This window comes from Nelumbo lutea, chromosome 2, assembly GCF_056320005.1.
Source record: "Nelumbo lutea isolate HS-2025 chromosome 2, American lotus-T2T, whole genome shotgun sequence".
In the NCBI taxonomy this organism is placed as follows: Eukaryota; Viridiplantae; Streptophyta; class Magnoliopsida; order Proteales; family Nelumbonaceae; genus Nelumbo; species Nelumbo lutea.
The window spans coordinates 31,331,581-31,349,138 of record NC_142685.1 but is presented as its reverse complement, the minus strand read 5'-3'; the positions used below and the strand labels follow the sequence as shown (position 1 = coordinate 31,349,138).

Below are 17,558 nucleotides of genomic sequence, written 5' to 3'. Positions count from 1 at the left end.
GTTTTTCCATTTTAGTGAAAGTTCTTTTCTTGTTTGAATCAACCAATCCCTTCTTACCACACAGTTCTTCTTCTTCAACCTTCTCATCCCCCTCCCTATGAGCCTCTTTCCAAAGCACAAAATCAATGGATGAAGCCAATCACACTGAGTAGCAAAGCCCTTCAACTAGCACCTCTATCTTCCGAAGAATCTCCTCAGGTTTTACACCATTCAATAAAATGGAAGCTGAACAAAAGTTTCCCAAAAGGCACCTGCTAAAGATCCTCCACTTCATCCTTTCGATGCACCACTTCATCCTTTCACCTCGGCTCGTTCGATTTGGCAAGACTTAATCTATTGCTCGTCCACCTATGTGGGTTTGGAAAATGTGAATTTGAATTTGAGAGCAGACATTTTATGCAAAACTCGCACACACACCGGAGTATGAGGATTACATACTTGACCTTTTTTCTTTACAATACCAATACCTTGAACTTTGTTAATGACACCAGGGAAAAAGGTAGGATTCAGTAGGAGTGCATATGTCCTTTCTTGTAGTGCAGTTGAACACAAGGAAGAAAGTAAAGGCACAGGCTACCATTACTGAAAAAATAAAGAACGAAAAGAGATCTGTAATTGATGATTCTGGGACTGTTAATCTTGAGGCAGTAAAGCACCAGAAGGCACAGGCTACCCCTTGTCACAGAAGGAGCTAACTGAAACTGGAGATGTTGATAGAGGATTGCCTTGCTTCTCCAATATCCATTCACACTTTACCAAATTGTAACGAACTAAGCAACTAACTCTGGATGCCATGGCCATGCCAAAAAAGAAAGGAAGAGAAAGAAAAAGGCTTGAATTTATTTATTTTCTTGATAACATGCACCACCCTTAAAGTGTTATAACAGCATGGATGCTGGCTTCCATCTTGTATTTTGGTTCCGAACATCAAAAGTGATTTACCTTCAGAGCTTGTACATTAGACCATCCACAAGTTGCTAAAATCCAGTATAGGAGCTATGGCGTAACGACTTGAAATTAATTGCATACAAACAGCTTCGATTTACTATTTTACATAATATAGAAGAGTGGGAACCACCAGAAATAAGAAGGTTGATGGTCTCTCATGCCACTGCTTCAGCATCAGGAAATAAAATGAGGATATTGAAAAAAAACAAGAGTAAGAAAATTGGAAAAAGCAAGTAGCAAGTGGAACTACCAAATGGAATTTGATGACATACAGATAAGCAATACATAAAAGCAAAGAGATACATGATTATACAAACTCCTCAAGGAGGCATTTATAATGTTGCAGTCTTTTCTCCTCTATAAGTTGGTAGCTATCAAAGTTTCACATACATGTTCCAAGGGGATAAACATCACAGCCAATGTCTCCATCCATTAGCGTTACCTCATCCCTTTCCTGCACAAATAAATCCAATTTTGTCATCAATGAAAAATGTATAGATACAGATTTTGTAACAACTGTAAAATTTATTTGAAAAATAAATGTTAATACACAATGGGTTCCTTAAGAAGCATACAAAAGGTCGATATTTCTCTTCCTCATTATTTCATCATTTAATAAAGCTCATTGATTACTGTTACTCATAAAGAATTGATTATACAACAGAACAACTAAGTAGTAAAAAGAAACTATTAAAGGTTTTCTTGCCAGAGCAACATCAATTTGTATTCAATACATATATATGTGATTTATGTCCAACAGAGGGTAATATTAAGGTCACTCATCGGTGAATATGATGTTGCCACATTTATTTATAGCAAAACAAGTAAATTGTTATAGCAACACCAAGTTAAAAATTCCAAACTATTCTAAGAATCACAACAATTCTTCTGAGAAGCTCAGGTGTAAACAAGAAAATATGCACAGATGGAAAAGAGACATTAATATAAATACTATATTTCATATGTGATCATACAAGACTGACATAGATCATGCACTACAGGGCATGTAAAAAGGAGAATCCATTTTCTGAAATACATGCCAGTCATTTTATTTAGATAAAATTTATGCTATTATGTGTCAGTGTCTCTGGTTTCAAACTGTATGACATGTACTTGTTAACGTCAATAAGTTATTTTACCGAAAAATGTCAATCAGTTCTTCCAATTATATAGTTTTCATCTCGAGTAGCTTGGAAATAACTCTTACTCCAAGTACCATTTTATATTGCACGCTTAAACAAAGTTGACGTAAGAACATGTGTCATGATATAAACTGACGTATCTGTTCACTCTTCTGAAGTGACCACATCAGACAGATGTTATATCAGTTTCCTACACTGTTACATGATGACATCCTTGTCTCTTAACTAATCCACTGCTAGGTGGCCTTTAGAAGTCTCAAGTATGATAGCTCTAAAGTCTGATTACATCTCAGTCAAATTAGAACTTATTTTTTTGTCTGAACTATTTGCATCTGAGGTCTGACTAGATCATCATGTCAGAGTTAAGTCACAAGTAGATCCCTAGAGTTTACTGGTTAGGAGTGATTCACAAGGATCATAAGTACCCAATTAAGGCTGTAGGAATATATAGAAGAGAAAGACAAACAAACAGTAACCAAGCAAGTTCTTGAAGTTTACCCGTTTAATCATTGCACTAACTAAATCTTCCAAGGAGCCACAATTATTAGAGATGTACCCGCCTTGGGACCTAGACTGCTCCAATAAGTTCAACTTCATGGTTGCATCCATAACTGACTTCTCAATCTCATTATTCTGCAATATAAATGGAGCACCAGTATTTGATTGGCCAACCAAATTGGCATCTGTGTTTGTACTGCAGACCGCACTATTCTGTCCCAAGCTCTGGTTTAAGGGACTCACAACACCATGGCTAGGCAAAGAAGAATTTAAGGATCTGAACATAAGATTTGAGCCATGGGTGTAATCCTGTTTATGGTCTTCCCATCCTTGCTTTGAGGGATAGGTCATACTCTGGCTTATACACGAACCAAAACCTCTGAAGTTCAAGAATTTTGGGTTATCATGTTGAACACTGTTACCAGATGGGCTACCTGCCTGGCATTGTACATCTCTTCTTGAATCCTGCAATGATGCAGTTACTACACTGGCAGTAGAAACATTGAGTGGGTTGCTCCCAAGATGAGAACCATTTGATGAATTATCATCTCTCAAACAACTAGAAGATAAATCTCCATTGTTAAAAGGATCACTTAGTGGCAAAGAGTTTGATGAAAACCCAGTTAATGGAACAGCACTTTGCCAGTTACCATTCAATCTTCCCTGATCTGGCAAGTGGGAAGAAACGCTACCACTAACATCAAAAGGGTCTGCATTCAGTGGAGCCACTCTAACAGAGGATTGATTTGTCAATCCTCCTCTATTTTGTGTCTGTTGTTGGTGTCCTTGTAATACCAAATGATTATTTGCAACACTGAGAAAAGAGTTGCTTGAGCTACCAATGGCCACCCCATTGTCTGAAAAGCTGCTGGCAACTGGAAAAACTTTTGGATCCCCAACTGAACTAGAAAACTCCCCAATGCAGGAAATGCCCTTGCTCTGCTGCAGCTGATCAAGATCCAAAGATGTTGGCATCCCATGGAGTAAGTTACCTTTTTGGTTTCCAGATAGGCTAACCTGCTGGAACTTCCCAAGATCATTGGAGTTGCTGGGGCTTTGAGAGCGACCTAGTTGAATCATTCCAGAAGAAGCAAGCCCACGCAAGCCTAATCCAGCAGGGGTATTCAATCTATTAAGCATCACACCTGGTGGGAAGGAAACAAGTGAAGAATTTGAGAGTTGTGTTGATCCATTCATGGAGTGAAAGTCTCCAAGTCCATCCAGTGAACTCATGCGCAAATAGGATGGATCTTTGACCCCTAAAGCAGCAACCATGTTTGCTTGCTGGTTTGCTACACAACTGATCCTTTTCAGGTAAAGCCTATATTTCTGCAACCATAAAATTTGGTAATGAGTTCTGGAAAAAAAAAATCATCTCATAAAAATAAGAAAGAAAACAGATGGTTTTGTACCTGAAGGTGGCTTGCCACATTTTCCCTAGTAAGCCTTTCTACATTCATCAAGTCTAGAATCCGCTTTGGTACAGCCTCTGCAGCAAAAGGTAAAAGGCCAAAAAAATAAGAGAAAGATGGACTTAAGACATTAGCATATATAAGTTACAATGTATTATTGAATATTGATGAGGGTAGAAGGACATACTGTCAATACCCAATTGGTTAACAGCCGCAACAAATTTGCGGTGCAGCTCCACAGACCAAACAACCCGAGGCTTCTTCTGCGTGGATGGATCTTCATTCTCGTGTCCATTTTCCTCAGACTCCTCATCCTCATCCTCATTCTGGTCCTTCCGTTTCCTGTTGAATTTCCCATTCCGTTCTGTGTTTCCAGTTGCAGTTGGCCCTTGTCCACCTTCATTGTCTCCATGATGAGGCTTTTCTTGATGGTTAGAATTATTGTGACCCTTGGAGTCAAACTTCTTTCTCCTGACTACATGTTGCCATATGTTCTTGAGTTCCTCAAGTCGAACCGGTTTCAACAAATAGTCACAAGCACCATGAGTAATCCCCTTCATCACGACATTGGTATCACTATTTGCTGACAACACTAGGACCATTTCAAAAGATCAAAAAATTGACGTCAAAACTCTGCCAGTTGGCTACATGATACAATCCTTAATTTCTACAGAAATACTACAAATTGCTTAAAGTTGAATTTATAAAATTGACACAATAAAGTACAATTTTGATCTCGGTATACAATTAATAATCCAAGAAGCTCACTATCATAGGCTAATTACTTTGAAGCGAAATTCGGATTCATTATACCTACCAAAAAATGCAGATTAATTTTTGGGGGTTAAGTAAACTGCATAAGTTTTATTCAGTGTAAATATATCCCTTCAACAAAAAACCACATATACACACAAGAAAATGGGGACAAAGAAAACATCATTCCATATAAAAATCTGAGACAGGGTCCCTGGGCTTACTGATGACAGGTAGGTCCATTTCGAGCCCCACAAGCTCGAGAAGCTTAAAGCCATCCATGTCCGGCATATGGACATCACTGATAACAAGGTCGAATTTGTTTCTGTTTTCTCTCAACATCTTCAGTGCCGTGATAGCCTGGCTGGTTGTTGTAACTGCAAAAATCATAAAGCACCAATTTTTAGCAAAGCAACGCCACAACCATGTATAAAGAAGATAAAATCTAACTAATACAAAACCAAAGAATTATCTGCAATGGCAAAAGGAACATATACCGGAGTTCAACAATAAAATGAAACTAAGCATCAACTCACTTGATAAAACTAAGGAATTACCATAAAGCCTCCTCAGTTAAGAAAGAGAGAAAGCCTTGAAAATCAACTTACAGAGAGTCTATGATAAAAAGAAGAAGAGAAAAAAGCCAAGGAAAAGAAAAAAGAGAAAAAAAAATGATTACATCAGAGAGGTCTAAACGAAAAGAAATAAAAATTTCAACCTAGTACTGAAGCACTTAAAATATTCAAACAAAGATAATGATGGAAACACCTGAACTAAGAAAGAGTGAAACATGAACAGCCCATTTACAAAACTTCACTTTCAAAAAAAAAAATGAAAAGGGAAAATAGTAAAGGTTATAAGAATCGACCATTGTACTGGCATCGACGTAGCAGAGTATCTAATAACCTCAGACAAGTGGGATCGTCATCGACGGCAAGGATACGCATGCCCACCGGAAACTGATCCCTCGGTTCATCATCCCCGACAATTCCCAATCTTTCTTCAACCGTCATTCTTAAGTAACAGCTCTCTCCACAGGCAAACAAGAACGGAGAAACAAAAACCCAGAAAAGAATCTTTCCAACCTTCAAGCTTCAGCCCTGAAGAGACCCACACCAGAACTCTCTCCTCAGTCAAGTTCACCGAACTGGGAAATCATATAAGAAGAAACCCAGAGCAGAAACAGAGGCAAGGATAGAGAGTAAAACAAAAGCAGAATCTAATCAAATGGGTAATCGAGGGGTGATAGAAAAGATTGACAGCAAAGAATGTCTTAGCAGAACAAGACGATTAGAGTCAGCAACGGAGCACGCTGGAGGACGGAGAAAGCGGAGAGAGAAAGAGGGAAGGAGGGAGAACTGAAGGCTTTTAACCCGAGAACACAGAAGAAATGAAAAAAAAATAAGGAAAGGAATACAAAATAAGACAATAATCTCTGTATACATCTCCCATTTTTTTGCTCTAAAAATGCTTGTGAATATAGCAAGTTTAACAGAGACTTTTGGGGAGATTTAACCCAAGAGCATAATTAATTAAATATTTCCTTCTCTCTTTTTTTTTCATTTTTTCTTTTACGAATTTCAATGTTTTTGCAGGGTTTAGTTCTGGTGCTTCTTAATCCGGACACCCCCAATGGTCCACAGACCCCATCTTCCCACTATCATTTAGCTGGACCCACAATTTCATTGATCTTAGCCATTAGATTGGTGGCTGGTGGGCCACAGCTAGAAACTAGAATCATTTAACTTTATACAGCCGAAAAGAGAATGGAAAGGATAGGGACATATTGTCTAAACTTTTGACAACTTTCTGGCCGTCCGATTGAGATCCTGGTTGTGGCCTTGCATGGATGCATTGGATTCCAATCCGAAGGTTACTGTACATTTTCTTGTGACAAATGTCATGGACCCACATTAGATTGATGACTTGATGGGCAAGCAAGTGTCATGATATGAGAAGAGACTTGGAGACCATTGCGGGTGATGGGCCAGTCTGATTAAATTAATTAATTAAAAAAGATTAACGAAAACAAACTCTAGAGGGGTATAATGGTCAAAGGACGGAATCTTCGACATAATTACGCTGAAGGATCCACACAGAATCCTGCCATTATGTTAGCATTGAAGGGTAATAATAAATTGCATTTCTTTTCCAGGACGCCATTTATTTCCTCTAATCATCCAGCGAAGCACTCCCATGCCATGACAGTACGGGTTAATTAGTTATTAATTAATTATTCATTAATTATTTAGTGGTTCGTTCGTAAATACTTCGAGTATGAAGGTGCATTTATATTGAACGTACAAGAGCTTACACGTAAGAAGCTGCATCTTGCCACGTTTCGACATCTTATTTGTTGGATGGTCCAACCTGGACTTAATGAGATTCCAGGTTCAGAAAGATGATGTTGGGACGGATTTTGATGGGAGCTCCGTTTGAAAATTGAAAGTGACATGTCGGCGTTGCGCCGTGTCGGCCATAAAGAATGGGAATGTAGATAAGACACGGCATCTACCGATCCGACTGTTTCGGACTAGAATCGGTTATATCGTGTCGGAATTTATGGGTTGGTGGACAGGACCAGTCAGAGACCCTGGGAGAAGGCTCTGTTGACGAGGGGGCTGAAGGCTGAAGGCTGAAGCAGACACGCGTGCGCGTGCTTCGCGGCTCTTAGGCCAGTATAAGCGGCCCATTAAGATAATAGTTGTTTTCGCTTTTTTTTTTTTCTTTTTTGCCTTTTTAGGTTTTCCCTTTCCTCTGTTATTTGTGAAGCCTTCTGTTTTTTAATTAATAATAATAAATTTGAGTGCATATCGGTTCTGAAAGAGTTAAACCGATATTTTTTTTTTGTTTGTGCCGGTTAGCTCTTTGTTCCCAGTAAGGCTTCGTTTGGGACGGCTTCCGATAAGCACTTCTGTGCCTTATTGCTTATTAGAAGCCAAAATCATCTCAAAAAAGTTGGGAATGGTATTCGGTGAAAAAAGAAATAAAACATTTTGGGGGAAGATCTACCCCCGTCTTGTGTAGCTCTTTTGATTTCCCATAAAAAAAAAAGAAAAAACATTTTTTGGCCCAAAAAATCCAGAAAAAAAAAACCCATGTGAAAGCTTTATTTTGGAGTAGGATTGTTCGCGGGTCAGGTTGGGTCAGTTTAATAGAATTTTTTTTTTCAACCAACCTGACCTGGTTGGGTTATTTAAAGAACAAGTCGAAACTGACATGCCATTAAGCAAAACCGACCCAAATATGAAGGGTCGGTTTTGGTTGGTTTATTCGGTTTGGCATTGTTTGCGAATGACCCTATATTTGGTGTAAAATTTCCTACTCAAAAAAAGAAAACAATCCTAAATACAAAAGTAATTCTCATTTAATTAATGTTTTATTGTTCTTTAATGTTAAAAATAAATAACTAACTAGAAAGAAGAAATTAGGATATGGATTATCTAATTAGGAAAATACTAGAAAATCAAAAATTAATTCAATTTGATTCAGTTTTCGATCGAAACTGAACCGAATTATCGGTTTGTCCCTCTTTACAACCCGAAACCAACTGGTGGTGAAGAAAAATTGACCAAATTGGGTTGGGTCCGGCCAATTTGGTCGATTTGGCATTGTTTGTGAACAACCCTATTTTGGAGAATCCCTTTTTATAAAGAAAATCAGGTTTAGAACATTACACCAAATGCTCAAAATGTACTTATCTAACAAGTGCTTATTATTTTAAACTGCTTATTTAAAACCCATTTAGAAGAGAAAAACTGCCAAACACCACCTAAATATCAAGAATATACTCCATTAATGATAAGGATGTTCATAAGAAGGCCCAACCCGACTAAACCGACCAACCCGGACCGATCCAACCCGACCAAACCGACCCAACCTGAGTCGGCCGGGTTTTCATCAGCACCAATCGGTTTTGGGTTGGGCAAATTCATAAATCGATATATCGAGTCGGTTTCGGTTTTTTTGTGTGAAAACCAAAACTGACCCGAACCGAACCGGGCCAATTAGTCTTCTAGTTCGGTAGTTCCTACTTAACTAGTCTTCTAGTTCCTACTTAACTAAATTGTATCTATCCTAGTTTTTATAATCCTTTACACCAAATAGGAAACCTATTAGGCAATTACAATTAGAATTAGATGTCCTTTTTTACTTATATTAAAATTTAGAAAGTTTCTTGAAATATAAATATTTAAACTTTTTTTTCTATAAAACAGTTTGACTTTCTATTTTATTGAGAACTTTTATCTTCTCTTCTATTCTCTAACTTGGTCCACCCCCCTCAAGTCCTCGCAATTACAATTAGAATTAGGTGTCCTTTTTTACTTAGATTAGAATTTAGAAAGTTTCTTGAAATATAAATATTTTAGCCTTCTTTCTATAAAACAGTTTGACTTTCTATTTTATTGATAACTTTTGTTTTCTCTTCTATTCTCTAACTTGGTTCGCCCCCCTCAAGTCCTCAACTCAAGACATCATTTGATTTTTGAACTTGGTTCTCCCAACTTTTCCATCTTCTCAAATAAATTTTCTTCTAATTCTAGGCTTCTATGTCCTTTTTGTACAGGAGCAAAACCGAAACCGACTCAAACCGATCCAACCTGACTCAAACCGACCAGGTCGATTTTGCCTATTAGTGGGTCAATTTCGGTTTCCACCTCAGATAATCCAACCAGGTCTTATCGGTTGGGAAAACCTCAGTAAACCGACCCAACCCGATCTATGAATGGGTAGAGATTCTATGATAAGTGATTTTCTGGTTTTTAAATAAGGGTAGGGATTAGGGACCTATGTTTGATGGTTAGGCTTCATTTGGATGTGGTATTAATACAAAGCACACCGATGTATTTGAAAAACGACCAAACAGGTCAGCGCAAAAGATAAACTGATCATGTGTTACTTTTACACTAGTGTTTTCTAATTGTGTTTGGCATTAACATTAGTGTAAAACAAACAAATATATTTTGGGTTGTCTTCAGATCTGAAACAAGTTGACATCATTCCTTCAAATCTAAAGGACAACGTCTAGATCTGGCTTGGTGTGTACCTTCTTCTTGTTTCATTGCAAGATGGGGATGATGAGATGTCTGGGAGCGTCCTCTGTGTTCTGCGTTCAAACCTATCACAAGGAGAACAAACACTGAGAGAGAAGAAGAGAGTGGGAGAGAGAGGGGGAGTGGAAATGACGGTGGTGGATGGTGCTAGCAAATTAACTTCTACGATGGAGTAAAAATTGACGGTAACAGAGAGAGAGAGAGGAAGAGAAGAAAAGGTTACTTTGATCGAGTTTTTACACTGAAAAAATTAATGTATTTTATATATCGATTGTCGAAGTAAAAAGGCTTTGAAGGTGATTACATTGATGTTCGGTGTGGTTTTACACCCCATCCAAACAGCTGCAAACTGGACCAGAGTGTAAAAATACACCGAACCAACTTTTACATCGCATCCAAACGAAACCTTAGGAACCCAGGTCCTACCCTATTAATAATATTTTTGACCATTCGATTTCTTCTAGTCAAAAACTCAACCGGATCTAGGCCCACTATTTATTTTCTGTATCATTGTGGGTCTTGATATCCTATACTTTTTGCGTAAAAATTGATAGGTGGGATGTATGTAGGCAAAGCGTTGCATATCCGTATGAATTCAACGAGGTGAATCAACCAACATAGGAAGAGTAAAAGGCCAGGACAGTCGGATCGGTTTTGCCACCGTTTTTCATGATTTCCACGTGTTCTGCACGAGAAGCTAGAATGGTAGGCTTTATTTAATTTTAGTTTTTTACTTTTCAAAGCAAAAGCAAATTGTAGCATAACAATGAGTTGACTCGGATTCAATGGCCTCCTAGATGACAATGCAAAGTAGAAACAGTGGGGTTGGCTCTTATAATCAATGTCCTAAAGGTTATATATAGCTTGGCTTGAAGTGTTTGGCGTATTGGTCAAATACATAACACTGTGTCGTAGGACTTGGATTATCAGTTGTTACAGTTTTTAGGTTGTTATGTAGTGCCTTAAAAATTGATCCGAAGGATGATCCATTCTTTCTAGGTGGTGTATATGTTGTTCAATCATTTAGCTCAAATGGATTAATCTATTTTCTTTTATGAATTAATAAGAAATCTAAAAGATGAAATTAAGGCCACTGAACATTAAAATTTTCATTATAGAAAGTTATGATTTCTGAAAGTTTTCTTGTAGCCATGACTGATTGATTATGTCAAATAGGTCGGTTTGAGGCTGACACAAATTAGAATCATGACAAGGGGCAGGTGGAATGGTTTAGATGGGTCAATGATGAGTTGAAGCGTAGTGTCAAGTTCTTAAAAATGTGACTTGGCAAAACCTTCCTTTTGGATGTATGTATTGTCAATGTTCAAAATATTGGTATGTATCGGGTCATATATCGGCTGATATGTATCATATCGTGGACTTCCTGAAACGTCCCTACAGGGAGTGTTTCAGGGTCTCGTCCGATTCAGGGGGTGAGCAGACATTAAACTGATCCCTTTGAACCAGATTTAAAATATATATATATATAAATAAAGAAACAACTACCGGTACACTCCAATACGCCTCTACTAGCAATATTGATATTTTGAACCTTGTATATTATAATCTGCTACAATTTACAATATTTATCATTTTAAGTTCATTTAAAATAAAGCAGCTTTAAAACATAATCTTTTTTTTTTGGATTTCTTTTTTTTTGCACTTTTTTTTTTAATTTTGCAAGTTAAATAGCAGATTTACTGAAATTAGTTAAGAAATATTAGTGTTTCATGGTTAAATTTCTTTTTTGGATATCCATAGCTAATGTTCTATGGCCTCTTATATTTTCACTTTCAATTACATCTAACATAGGTTACTAAGGAGAGTTCTTCATGATTATTTTGAAAGTATCATTACCCTAAAAAGACTCATAAGGAACCACAAAGGCCTACCATTTCTTCTTTGAAGGTGGAAGTGTAACAAACCATAATTTAAAATAATAGAATTTTCTAACATTTTATCTAGATTTAAACAAATTTAAAAATTACTAGTGGAAGCATATTTTACCTATGGTAGCATTCCAACCAAATTGTAAGGTTGAGAGAAAGAGATGGGAACCTATGTTCAAATATCAAAAGCACAAAGAGTATTATAGGAAAAGCAATTTTAAGAGGCCTACCAAGATACACATGGATACAATGGAAAAAAATAAAATATGCATGGATTCCTTAGGAATATTTAAATAAAAATCCCAAAAAAAAATACATCAATAACACTAAGATTGTGTTTGACTTAATAGAAAATAAGAGAAATTATATCAAACCAAACATAGCCTAAATCTAACTTTATCTAAATCTTAGATAATTATAAATAAGATATATACACATAAAAGCATACTTTAATAACTTACATGGAGTTTGGACTATTGAGTGTGGTGTGATGGTGGATTTCTTTTTAACAAACAAAAGGAATTCAATTTCTTAGGTTTTTTTAATACCATAAAAGTAATAGGACAAGAGTTGATAAGGGGAATTTAATAGAGTAAATTATAGGATAAAGGATTAATGAGAGGAGAGAAAATAGGAATAAGAGTTAATTGATAGAAAGAAATTTGAATTCAAAATCAAGCATCTTAAATCAAGGTTCAAAGTATCGACACGTATTGGCCCATATTAGCCGATATGTATTGTATCGGGAGCACCCTGATACACCCCTACAGAAGGTGTATCAGGGTTCTGACCGGTTCAAGGGGTGGAAGAGCCTTAAACCCCCCCCCCCCTAAACCAGTTTTGAAAACACCCCTATTGATGTATTGGGCATATTGATATTTAGAACCTTGTCTTAAACACAAGAAGTTAATGAAAAAGATTGAGAATCGTGTGGTGGTTTGGGGCTTGGGAGTATTAGGAGAAGGAATATGATTTTGTTGGGGAAGTGCATGTGGATGTTTCCTATGTAGAAGGAGAAGCTATGGATTAGAATAGTGGCAAGTATACATAGGCTAGAGCACAATGGATGGGGCATTGGAATCAGAGCTAGGACCACAAGCAATTCTCCTTGGAAAGCCATTCATGGCCTACTACCAGCTTTCTTCCCTAATATCATATATGGCTTGAATTTCGATAACTCCATACAGTTTTGGGAACAAACCTGGGTGGGGAGCACCCCTCTAAATGATCATTTTCCATCTTTGTATGTTCTTTCTTATTTGAAAAATGAGCCGATCTCGTCTTTAACCACCCCGTCCTTTTCCACTTCTGGGATTGGGTGGAACTTGGGTCTAAAAAGGGATTCTAGAATTTGAACACCTACCCCAATGGCTTTTTCTCTTGTGCTTCGTTCTTCAAAGTCTTAAGTCAGTCCACCAGTCCTACCCTTCCCCCTTTCCCTGTTGGTGAGGTTTGTGCAGAGTTATACCTCCTAGGGTTGATAGTTTTTGTTGGGAAACCTATCTAGAAAGAATCAACACTGGTGATCTACTCCAAAAGAAGAGACCAAATACTTGCTTATCACCTCAATGGTGTGTTCTGTGTAAAGCGGATGGGGAGACTGGTTTTCACCTACTGGTGTCTTGCCACTTTGCGAGATCAATTTGGGATTGAGCTTTCTCCTTATTTGGATGCAGCTGGAATCCCCCATCAAACTTGCAAGGCCTTTTCTCCCCTTCATTTTTTAGGTGACAGATAAAAAGGGGAAGGACAATGTGGAGAGGACTAAGGACTGTAGTATGTTGGACACTGTGGGAAGAAAGAAACTCTAGGATATTCTCAGAAACTTGGAGAGGAGCAGCAGATCTGAGGACTATCATACATATTAGGGCAGTACAATGGCTGAAATCTTTGGAACTATTCACATATTACACTGTGGATGACATGTTGAGGAAGTGGGGTGAAATTGCAAATTGCACGCAGACCAAGTCAATAATGAGTGTGGCTTGAACCCCCCCCCCCCCCACCTAGTGGATTCTTGAAATTAAACTTTGATGGGTGTAGAAGGGGAAACCCGGGACAATCAGGAATAAGGGGGTGTTTTTAGAGATGAAAATGGGGCCATCTCTGCTATGTTCTCAGGCCCAATTAGAGTGGGTGACTCCCTTAGAGCTGAGATCTTTGTAGTTATGGAAGGAGTATGGAAAGCTAAGGAATTGAACATCAATAAACTCATAATTGAAGGGGATTCAGAGGTGGTGATAGGGTGGCTGACTAAAGATCAAAATGATTTATGGAAGTACAATAATGAGGGGAGGAAATTCAAGTGGCTAGTGCGGGAGATGGAAGTTAAGACATGTTGGATTAAAAGATCGGTTAATTCCCTAGTTGATGGTTTATTTAAACAAGGGGCAGAAAGGGATTCATTGTTTTGGACTAAGCTGTAACGTTAGTGTTTTTTTCTTTTTTCCTTTCTTGAAGCTCTTTGTGATTCTTGGGAGATAAGTGTGTTTGTCTTCCACTTGTAAATTTTCTACTGATGAATTAATGAAAATGTTATTGATAAAAAAAAAAAAATTGAAAATCAATGAGAGTTGTATCAACGATGCTTCAAAGTTTAAACCTTAACATTGATGGGAATAGGGATCAATGCTTCTTTTCGGGTGGCTGGTTGGAAAAGGCTAAGTGTAGAGAAAGTCAGCAAATCACAGAGGACTTGAATGCCCACTCCCTTGTTTGTGAAGTGGGAGTGGGACTACTTGGTGTTGGTGGAGATAACTATTGAAATATCAGCTATAAATTAAAGTCATAGGACTTCATCAGAAGGGGAAACTTCGGCTGTTTGAAAGCCTTCTCATTTGGTTTCTTGCTTGTCTTCTTTACTAAAACAATTTGGTTGAAAATATTCTTTTACCCCGCACCCGTGAGAATGTGCCATGGACAGGAAGCTCTATCTCAAACAGTGGAATTGGAATCATCTTGGGCACCGATTTTTGAGTCAGTGGTACGATCCAGTTTGAACAGATGATATATTTTAAATTAAAAAATTAAAAAAATGGCCAAAAATCGTTGTTCGAATCAAATGGGCCAATAGTTTGACTGCTAAGATCAGCAAATCACTAACCAAGCCAATGATTTTTAGTCAAAGAACAGGTTAGGAGTGAAACGGAATTGATATTCAATGACGATTTAAAAACACTGTTCAAAACAGCCAAAGTAGGGATGATTTGTTTTCAACCTGTTATTCACTCAACCAGTCAGACCAATTAACCCACCGCCTAGTTACAATTCCGGTTCAGGTGAACCCCTAACTGTCCTAACCCACCGTTATATAAAAATTGTTGACATGATCAATAACCCTTAATTCAAATGGCTGAAGTTGCCCATTTTATCAATTTTAATGATTTGATGTTTTTTTGTACTTACTATTTTATATTTTCTTATTGTTTAATATTGTTTTGACATCATGGTTGACCCAGAGAGTTAAACCACTGACCCATGACCCAGATGATCCAGGTTTTAACATTGGTTTTAATCTCAATGAGTTTGGTCCCCTCTGACTCCCTTAGGCTTCTTGGAAAGCTCTATCCTAGACTTCAAGAGCCTTTACTTAGAATCGGATATTGTATTGTATGACAGACGAACCAATCATTAAGACAGTCACTTTGGCTTTACACCCAAAACAGAAACATCAACCCCACAAAATTGCAAGCTCTCTATGGTATGGCCAGTGGGCTTTATCTGCACCCTGCTTTGTCCCCATCTATGCATCTCTATTAACCAAATACTGATCAAAACTCAAACCTTCCCTTCTCTAGTTTAGGAAATGTTTTATCTGTTCATCTCAGTAAAAGGTGTAAAGCAACAGATTGAGCGAATAACGCAATGCCACATGTCGAAGTGAACGGTACAAATCGACAGCATGCTGTCATGCCACATTGATCAACCGAAAGATTACATCTGGCATTGGGTTTGCCATCCTGACAAAAATGCAATTGCAAGATCAAATGGGCAATGGACTAAATCACACAGTTCTGTTTGTGTTGGCTTTGCATAGACAGATGCACACATTTGATAGATACATTGAAACATTCTAGCGTCCACACAGGATTAGCATTTGACTACTTGTGTAATCCATTATCAATCTTGTGTTGAAAGGAACTTAACTTATTTCCCCACGAACTCTAAAAGAAAACAAGATACCCCAATGATCTCCTGATCTTTTTTGAAGGCATCATTGGTTGACTAAACATTGAAGTTCAAAAAGGGTTCAAAGTATTCATAAGCAAAAGCTAGCTCTCATTGTCTTGTTTATGTTTTAGACAATGCTGTTAAGTGATTTAATATTTGTTGTTTTACACAGAAAACTGTTGTTTATATATTAAAATATATCTCTGGAGGATTCATTCTGAGTGTAAGATCTAAGATTCCTCGCTTTTTTAAAGTCACATGACATACCTTCAGTGTGAAATAAAGTAGTGGTTGCAGAGGTGTACATTACTTGGTAAAATGCATATATCTTCCTAGTCTACACAATGCTGTCTCCCACAAGGATAAATACTCAATTTAAAAAACGGTTGGGTGACTTCCTACAAGCTTCCTTTATGTTATTTAATTTCCTCAAATCTTGCATCATCACATAGATCATAGTTCATAGTTCATACCATCTGGTTCCATTTTGTGCACATTTATCAAAACCTAACTCACAGTTACCCATGTTGAATTTTGAAGTTATTGGGGGTTGGAGATGGGTCCCATAGTCTGCATAAAGAGTCCTCTTGGTCAGGTGATCCTATTTTTTCTTGTTAAACCCTCAAATTTACTCAGTTTCTTCAGTTGAGGTATTGACACTCCAGAAGATCCTAATTGTTTGATGGACAAGAAAATACAAGACCCCATGAGAAAAACAGACAAGTTGGGTTCTTGAGAGTTATGACAACCCAAAGACAGAATCCATCAAATGGACAAATTTTGTGGTTTATAGTGGGTCCAATATTGCACTGTGAGATTTGATAGGAAATTGCTCTCCTACAATGTAAGAGACATAAATAAATAATATCTTCCATGCATGTGATAAACGATAGAGGTCCAGTCACATGTGTGAGGTGTCCCCATAAGTTTGGCTTTTTTTTTTTTTTTTTAAATGATTAAGAGTGGTTAAGTGGAATTCTGGCTGCTTACAAGGGCATCTTCATTATTATCTATTATAGAAATCCAACTTGATGTGTTCTTATAATCTATCAAAAAAAAAAACTTGATGTGTTCTTGTATGGGATATTCCTGGGATTGTTGGATGCCCTGTGTTAAGTTGAATTCAAACTAGAATGAATTCTTAATTCTAGAAAGAAAACGTCTCAGGCTTCAATAATTTTTCCCAGCTAAGCATTTGTACGAACAACTTAAATGTAAAATACAGAATATGAAAATTAAGAAGAATACAACTTGGCCGTGTGGGTCCAAAGCATCATAGAAATCCTACCCAGTTGCAGCTGAAAGGCTGAAAGCCTGAAACACAGTGCAGACATGGACACTGAAAAATGTATCAGGTTTTAACACCCACCCAATAGGCCACCTTGTTTGAATCATGAGTTGCAAGTTTGTTTTTTCTTCAAAATTTTTTTATTTACAATTCAGTAAGTTACGTACCTACCCACCACCACACACGAAAAAAAAAAAAAGAAAAAACAAACATAAGAAACTTGGAAAAGACAAAAATGATACGAGAAAAAAGTTCTGTAATAAGATTGGCTTTTTCCAGCTAGAAGAGTGTCAGTGTCTGCTTCACATATGTGCTGCATTAATTAGAGACATTCAAGGGTTATCAGACATTAGGTGGAATGCAAAAATCTTATTGTATAAGACCAAACACATTGATTTTATGCT

The 17,558-nt window shown here is 37.4% G+C and overlaps 1 protein-coding gene across 3 annotated transcripts; it reads right to left on the bottom strand.

The window, feature by feature from the left end:
- Positions 1-1,168: 1,168 nt before the first annotated feature.
- Positions 1,169-6,256, bottom strand: LOC148869641 (two-component response regulator ORR23-like). Of its 3 annotated transcripts, XM_088967266.1 has the most exons (7): positions 5,622-6,237; positions 5,290-5,368; positions 4,978-5,130; positions 4,188-4,592; positions 4,001-4,077; positions 2,589-3,917; positions 1,169-1,402 (listed from the first exon to the last, which is right to left on the bottom strand). In XM_088967266.1, the coding sequence occupies exons 3-7, from the start codon at positions 5,093-5,095 to the stop codon at positions 1,331-1,333; spliced, it is 2,001 nt and encodes a 666-aa protein (XP_088823392.1). In that variant the 5' UTR covers positions 5,096-5,130; positions 5,290-5,368; positions 5,622-6,237; the 3' UTR covers positions 1,169-1,330. The 3 variants fall into 3 exon arrangements, with proteins under 3 accessions (XP_088823392.1, XP_088823390.1, XP_088823391.1); XM_088967264.1 differs by lacking the exon at positions 5,290-5,368 and having other exon boundaries at positions 5,622-6,256; XM_088967265.1 differs by lacking the exon at positions 5,290-5,368 and having other exon boundaries at positions 4,197-4,592.
- Between the last annotated feature and the right edge of the window lie 11,302 nt (positions 6,257-17,558).

Coding starts and splice junctions, on each gene's coding strand:
- LOC148869641 (XM_088967264.1), bottom strand. CDS start 5,766: ATGACGGTTGAAGAAAGATTGGGAATTGTCGGGGATGATGAACCGAGG. Junction 4,078..4,187: donor TAACCAATTGGGTATTGACA/GTATGTCCTTCT, acceptor CTTTTGCTGCAG/AGGCTGTACCAAAGCGGATT. Junction 3,918..4,000: donor ATGTGGCAAGCCACCTTCAG/GTACAAAACCAT, acceptor TTATGGTTGCAG/AAATATAGGCTTTACCTGAA.